Here is a 7,661-nt window from a genome sequence, read left to right on the forward strand (position 1 = left end):
TGGATGTCTCAAATGTTATGAGTGCACCCCTCAAAGACTTCCTAAACTTTGTCTACCTAACTAAATGGAGGGAAGACAGAAAATGCCCAAAAGACCCCACCCCACCCCTCTCAACTAGTAACAAACAAACATGAATGATGTTGGCGTGGGTACCCCTCTCTGCAAAACGAGAAGAATGTTTTCTTTACCAAACCCAACAAAAACATGATTACAAGAGTAGAGTTAAAAGTTGTGTTTGCAAAAGCTAGTTCATTGGTTGGTTGGTTGGTTAGTAGCCAGCAGGCCATCGTCAAGTTGATGATCAGCCACGGCCAGCCTCCTCCTTCTCCTCTCCTTCCTTCATCAATCTCACAAAGACATGCCATGAGCAGTTTTTCTTCTTCTTCTTCTTCTTCTTCTTCTTCTTCTTCTTCCCTACTCAGAGGATTCATCGTCGTCTTCTGCTGCGAAATCAGACTCCTCCTGGACATCGCTGCCCTCGTCCTCGTCCTCCTTATCCTCATTCTCATGCTTGTCGTCGTCGTCATCGTCACTGATAACGTAATGGACAGCCGTGCGATTGGCTCGTTTCGGGCGGCTCACAGCAGTAGCATTATTAGCATTCCCAGATTCATTGACCTCCATTTCCTGCTGCTGCTCATCTGCAATCCTCCGGGAGAGTACAGAGCCACTCTTCTTGCTGAATGGGGAGGGACGCATACGCCTCACCTTCTGAGCATGAATGGGGAGGGGCGATTCTTCTTGGATCTCCAAAGCAGAAACAGCCGGCGCCAGCACCTCATCAATGAGCTTCTGTCCTTTGGACTTGGCATTGGCAGCCTCGTTACCACCACCCCTCCTCTTCCTTGCCGCCTTCCTGCCATCCTCAACTTTTGTACCTCTTGTTCTGCTGCTGCTTCCTTTCTTCTTCGCCCCATCAGCTGCTGCTCTACCTCCTGCTTTCTTGGCTTGTGCCGGCTTCCCAGTGTCCCAGTCAGAGCTGCCTTCCTCCTCACTCTTACTCTCACTCTCACTCTCACTCTCACTCTCTATCACCAGCCTTTTGGACATTCCCCTACTTGATCCAGCCTTGGGCTTAAATTCTATGCTTTCTTGCTCATCCATCACTTCGTCCAGACCAGAGATTGCTTCCGCTGAAGCTGCTGATGTTGTCTTCTCAGCAGCTTTGGTGTGTGCTGGCACTGAAACTAGTCATCAACACCAATAATAAATCAGAGGAAGAAGAGACAGTCAGTGTCTTACTAAATATAAAAAGCATGCTTAGACGCAAGCAAAGCCAATGGTAGTGCATTCCATCCTATTCACACAAACCTAGACATGAAATTACTGCCAGGAAGTCATGCCAAATCTATACAAACTGTCATGAACAATAACTAAACATGATCACAACGTGACATATTATTATACTAAGACAGGTGGAAAGCATACTACTACTGCTGCTGCTGCTGCTGCTACTGCTACTACGCACTCTGTTCTTTCCCCCACATTACGTATTCATGTTTCAAAAACAAAAATAGATGGCCATATATTCTAATAACATACGATGATGCAGGATAAACAATTGTCGTTACCTCCATTATTATACGCTGCCAAGCGCTGACGCAGGCTCAAGCCAAGACCTTCTTCATCATCGCTTTCAACAGACTGCAAGACAAACAACAGAGAAGTCAAGGCAGGGTAAAAAGCAGAAGAACGTCTATCTAAACACCGTAACCGTTACCATGCATTTACTCCCATTTATAAATAAAACTCACCACGGGAGGAGCTACAGGTGGTGGTGGGTTGGAAGCAGCTTGTGCTTTCTTGGATGCGGGAGCAGCTCTCGACTGTCCAGAGGGTTTTGCTGCGCAGCACAATTAATTGAACTCACACTTTTAGCTTAATGATGATAATAATAATACTAATAGCGATTTGTAACGTTTCAATTGATAATAACAGATTTTCCCACCAGCATGAGCGGTTGTGGTTGCAGCCGCTTTCTTAGCAGGAGCCCGCTTTGTTGGCGGCCTCCCGCCTTCTTTGGACATATGCTTCATCTCATATTCCTCCTCCTTGGCTTCCTCCAATTCTTGAGCCTGTTTTACATAAACCCCAATGTTAGACAGATAGAAGATGAAGAAACTCATGTTTGACACCAGGTTTGTTTCTGGTGGAGCTTTTTAACAGAAGAAGAAGCAGGCATAGGCATACATCTAATTGCTGAAGGAAAGCGTCAAGGTCCTTCTTCCACAGTGACTTGGGGGTAGCTCGTCTCATCTCTTCCACATCACCCTCCAACTTATCCCGTTCGTTGCACAGGCTTTGCACTTTCTCCAAAGTTAAGCTGGCTATGGCCATGGACAGTAGGTACTCATAGTCCGCCGCTGCTATCACGCCTTTCCCTGCGTCATCTGCGTCATCCCCTTCCTCTGCGTCAGCATTTTCCGTCCCAGCCACTACGGGTTCCGAAGACTTTGACTTCTTTGGGAAAGGGGTGAATCCCTTGAGCTTCAACTCCGCCAGAAGTTCTGCTCGTTTCCTATTGTTCACAATTATCTCACCTTCAACCACACCAAGCACAAACCGCACCCTGTTATCCAGCTTAAGAAGCTCCAGCTGCAGGTTCTCCAGCAAGATTTTCTTTCGTTTCACATACAACTCAAGACGGATGGAATAAAACGCCTCCAGGACTATGCTTTCGTCAAGGAGCACAGCTAATTAATATAGAACAGAAAATTCGAATGAACAAAAGGATACTTTGCTCTGGAGTTTCATATTTTTGGATGACGCCACGAGCATCAAACAGATGCATGTTGCTCGTGCTTATCGATGTCGTTAACTTGAACTTCTTGGGGATACCCTCCGCAATCGCAATAGCCATGTTGCTCTCAGTTAGCTGCACTTCGAAGTTGACTTGCGTGTCCGTGTTGTGTTCGCGATAGTCCTGCAATGTTGCAATGCAAACGTTTGGATCTTCGCTGCTTTCCTAGTGACATTATGGGATAAAAAAAAAACAGAATGGCACCTTAATGAATGGTTCTTTGGTCTTATCTGTGGGGGCCATCATTCCTTCAAGGAATTCCTTATAATCCTGAGTCCATCTCCGAACAGGAAGCTCGGTGATCCTTATTGTAGTGTCATCAACTAGTTCGTACACACCAGTAAGTGTATAAGTTCTCCCTGACTCTTTGGTAACAGTGTGCTCGATCGTCCCCTAGAAAATTTCACAAACAAAGAACCGTCCACTCACATGTTGGTTGCCCACCCCCAACCCCCGAAAAAAACAAAAAACAGAATGCAAAAAGAAACCGCCCAAAGATACCTGGAATCGTTTGTACCATGGATCCATTGGTTCCACAGGCTCTCCATCAAGAAGCCGATGAATATTGGACACAATGTCTCTCGGGTTATAGTTTGGAACGAACGTGCTCCATCCAGTGCCAATTCCTTCACTCCCATTCACAAGCACCAGAGGTATAATGGGACAGTACCTGGAAATAGTTGGATATGTCAAAACCTTGAATAACAGAATCATCATATAGATTGAATTTAGTACACTTACCAGATGGGCTCAATAGATTGACCATCTTCTTTAAGATAATCCAGGAGAATGTCATCCTCTTTGGGGAAGAGGAAACGTGTGATTGGAGAGAGGCACGTAAAAATATATCGACCACTTGCATGATCTTTACCACCCTGAGTAGAAAATCAACAGTCAAATTTTGAATTTGGCAGAAACAAATGGGAAGCCTATCTTTTCGAGTGGGAATGTTACCTGACTTCTCGTTCCAAACTGACCAAGAGGGGCTAGCAAATTGATATTATTGCTACCAACATAATTCTGTGCCATTCCTATGATGGTGCTTACAAGACTCTGTTCACCATGGTGGTAGGCAGAATGCTCTGAAACATAACCTGAAAATTGTGCTACCTATGGAAACAGACACCACTCAACTATTGGCAACCAACAAGATACAAAATGATGTAAAAATAATTAATGGCAGTATACCTTCGCCTGAGTAACGAAATTGCGCTTGAAAGAACAGAAAAGGATCTTCCGCTGTCCTGGCTTTAATCCATCCACCATTGATGGAATGGACCTCGATAGATCAGCCATGGAGAACAGGATCAACTCCTTATTAACAAAGTCACTATATTTGATGACCTTAACTGATTGATCAAGGTAAGTTCCAGGCTACATGAAAATATTCCCTCCGTTAGCTACCTTACAACAACAGAGTTAACCGATAAGACAACCACCTCTTACTTCAAAGTTGCGCAGCCAGCTCTTGCGAGCATCAATCTTTTTCTTGCTGAATGCCATTTCAATGGACTCCCCATCTTCCTCTGTCTCCCATGCGAATTTCTTCCTGTTTTTATCCAGATCTCTGAAGTATTCTTTACCTTCTTTGGCAGTACTGGTACCCAGACCCTATGACGTGGGAAAGGTGAAGAGTGGTAAGCAATTAATTAGGCGAATCAACCAACGGAAGGCCCCACCCTCTCATGTATATGTTTAAGCAAACCTTATAGTACTTGATACTCCAGCCTGATGTTCTCCCATCCAGGGATTCTTTCCATGTCTCATATTCTGGCATTGTATAGAAGGATAGAACCTTTCCATTTTTATGTGTAGCCTGAACCAATAATCAACGTTTAATACGATAGAACAGACCATTGTTTCAGTCTAAAAGAGCGGCTTTGAAACAGACCTTCACAATAGGTGTGATGAACTCCACAAGAAAATCTGGAACTTTCAAGAGGGATGGCCAGAAGGAATGGATGAAGTTGATGAGCAAGCCTTTGATGTGAGAACCATCATGATCCTGCACTTATTCTTGATTAGAGAGCCAAGTAGACAGACACACATAAGTCAGCTCGCAATATTTTAATTTGAGGCCACACCTGATCTGTCATTATCATCAAATGACCATATCGAAGAGACTTAACACTGGTGTACTCTTTCCCATGCTGCAGCCCTAGAATCTGTTTGATGTAATTTATTTCCATGTTTTCCATGATTTGCTTGTGACTGGCCTCCCTAACATTCAACAGCTTTCCTCGAAGTGGGAATACGCCATATCGGTTACGTCCAACTACGCTGATACCACTCATCTGCACAAACCAGAAACAACACAATCGATGAATAAACAAATCAATGTGAATCACCGATGTATCCCCAGAATGGAAGGTAAACAAAGCAGCGTACCGCAAGCGCTTTTGCTGAATCTCCTTCGGTCAATATCAAGGTACAGTCATCCGAGTATCTGCCACCAGCATCATTCGCATCGTCGAGCTTAGTGATGCCTGTAAGCCTTTGTCTCTTTGCACCGTCGTTTTTCTTTAGCTCTTTGCTTTGCTTGAAGTCAGCCCAGGTCAAAACATTCTCAACTACACCACATTTGGCAACTGTTCACGAGCACCCAATGATTAAGAAGCCCTGAAAAATCTCTAGTGCTGCCATTATAAGTGAATCAGATGCAGTGCACAGAAATTTCTACTTACATTTCTTCATGAAATCTGGCGAGAGTTCACACTTTGAGCCAAAGCTACTTTGCCTCGTAGTTAACGTTTCTTTTGTTTGTGAATCGAAGGCCGGATTATCAATAAGAGAGTTCACAAAGACCCACATGTGATTCTTAATTTGGAATGGTTTCACCCCCGCATTCTTGTTCTTCTTATTCACAATACTCATGACATGATTCACAATCTGATCAGTTACATACTGCACGTGAGTGCCTCCTTTGATTGTGGCAATTGAATTAGCAAAGCTCACCTGAGGAACGGATTTTAGGTGAGAGATTAGATATGAATAGTATATTTAACCCAAAAATTTAAAGGAGGCTGAATCTTACTTGTTGAAATTGACCATCACTTAGGCTGACACAGACTTCCCACCGATCATTAACACGCTCATAAATTCTAAGGCCGCAAAGAAAAAACGGATAAAGGTCAGATACCTTGAAAACGGAAGATAGATTATACCAGCAAATGTAACCCATGATCTTCAGCTTAATAAAGTCAAACTCTAAAATTGTCTTAGTAGGTCTTCACACCTGGGAAGTGGCTCTTCTCGCTTCTTATTTACAGTGTCAAGATAGAGGCCAACATAATCCTGAAACGATTTGACCGGCAACCGCTGACCGTTCAGCTCTACCTTGACTGATTTCCCAAGACAACCAGCTATATCAAGTACTCGCTTACTCATTAGAGCCACGACGTCATCCTCCAGCTTTTCCATGTGAAACTTGGCAAGGTCTGGCCTGAACGTAACCTTTGTCCAATTTTCACTGGCCTTGCAAGCTGTAATTATAGGTTCCGACTTCGAGCTCATGTTATCCCTGAAAACCTGTTTTACAAGTCCAATTATATAAGATAGGGACCATTATGGAGATAGCTGGGATCTAAACAATGATGGGATGGCAAAAAACAGTGAGCCTACCTGTTTATATTTTCTCAAACGTCTTCCATCAGCTGTCTCAATGATAAATTCTGTAGAAAAAATGTTTGCCAACTTTGCTCCATAACCATTTCTTCCACCGGTTGTCTTCTTCTGTGTATCATCATAGTTGCTACTTGTCAGAAGATGCCCAAATATCATCTCAGGGACATACACCCCTTCTTCTCCATGAATCTCAACTGGGACACCATCTCCATTGTTGTATACACTTATGAAGTTTTGTTCTACATTTATCTCCACTTTCACAGAATCCATGGAAGGATCTCTTTGTTTGTTGTCTGCTGCATTAACCAGGATCTCATCAAATATTTTATACAACCCTGGCACATAGGTTATATTCCGACAAACCAATGTCTGATCTTCATAAACCCAAAGAGCCTGAGTGTGCTTCTCTATGGAACCAACATAAGTATCAGGTCTGAGCAAAATATGTTCCAGCTGCGTCTTCTTCTGATACATTTCCTCGATAGTCTTTTCCTGGTTGCCTCCAGCAACATTAGAAACGGAGCTGGACTGAAGAGGCTTGACCGAAGACTTCTTGGCCGCATTTTCACTGGAAGCTTTGGATTTGGAGGCCTGTACATAAGCAGGAAATATCCAAATATTAAAGAGAAAGGGATATTAACGACATCTATTAAATTCTGATGATATACATATGTGATCTACAACGATTCAGAAAATATAAAAGATCTCCATGAAAATGGCAGGAAGGAAAAGCGCGTGTAGGAACATGTGGAGGGAAAAAACACATTGCATTTACTGCAATGGAAAAAAACATATAGAAAGACCAAACGAAATCAAGGAAAGACAACGCACGATGAGACCATCGAGGAAATTATAAAAATCAAGCCAAAAGTGCGCAAAAATGGGAGGGCTGGAATGTTGTCTGCCGGGAAGAAACGCAAAAACTTTGGGTGGAACAGGGGCATATCCAAAGTGAAATCGAAAGAAGGTTCTCTCTTGTGAGAGAGAGAGAGAGAGAGAGAGCGCGAGAGAGAACATGCCTAAGTTGTAACGTTGAGGTAGAAGGCGTGTCCAATAAGAAGGAAAAACTGGCAAAGGAAGCCAGGAAAAAACTGCGAGTGTAAGAAAGATTAAAGCGCTAACCTTCTTCTTGGGGAGGATGTCCACGTTTTCCCGGTCAGTTTCCATGGGAGCTTGGTTGGTTTGAGCGGGCTTGAGTATTTCACAGACAGACACTCTCTCGCTCGCTCTCTCTCTC

At 43.5% G+C, this 7,661-nt stretch overlaps 1 protein-coding gene across 4 annotated transcripts; it reads right to left on the reverse strand.

Annotated features, from left to right (window-relative positions):
- Positions 1-219: 219 nt before the first annotated feature.
- LOC147866269 (DNA topoisomerase 2-like) lies at positions 220-7,661 on the reverse strand. 4 transcript variants are annotated; one of them, XM_087316642.1, is made up of 21 exons: positions 7,547-7,661; positions 6,422-7,015; positions 6,036-6,328; positions 5,835-5,901; positions 5,485-5,755; positions 5,189-5,388; positions 4,885-5,094; positions 4,692-4,805; positions 4,506-4,616; positions 4,247-4,411; positions 3,989-4,174; positions 3,755-3,910; positions 3,542-3,675; positions 3,302-3,470; positions 3,005-3,193; positions 2,737-2,923; positions 2,191-2,669; positions 1,949-2,075; positions 1,758-1,843; positions 1,572-1,644; positions 220-1,181 (listed from the first exon to the last, which is right to left on the reverse strand). In XM_087316642.1, exons 1-21 carry the CDS (start codon positions 7,589-7,591, stop codon positions 415-417), a joined length of 4,623 nt encoding a protein of 1,540 aa, XP_087172768.1. In that variant the 5' UTR covers positions 7,592-7,661; the 3' UTR covers positions 220-414. The 4 variants fall into 4 exon arrangements, with proteins under 4 accessions (XP_087172768.1, XP_087172767.1, XP_087172766.1 ...); XM_087316641.1 differs by having other exon boundaries at positions 1,755-1,843; XM_087316640.1 differs by having other exon boundaries at positions 221-1,187.

This window comes from Azolla caroliniana, unplaced genomic scaffold, assembly GCF_043228905.1.
Source record: "Azolla caroliniana isolate FFs.n. ecotype wild unplaced genomic scaffold, voAzoCaro1.0.p SCAF_3, whole genome shotgun sequence".
NCBI lineage: Eukaryota > Viridiplantae > Streptophyta > Polypodiopsida > Salviniales > Salviniaceae > Azolla > Azolla caroliniana.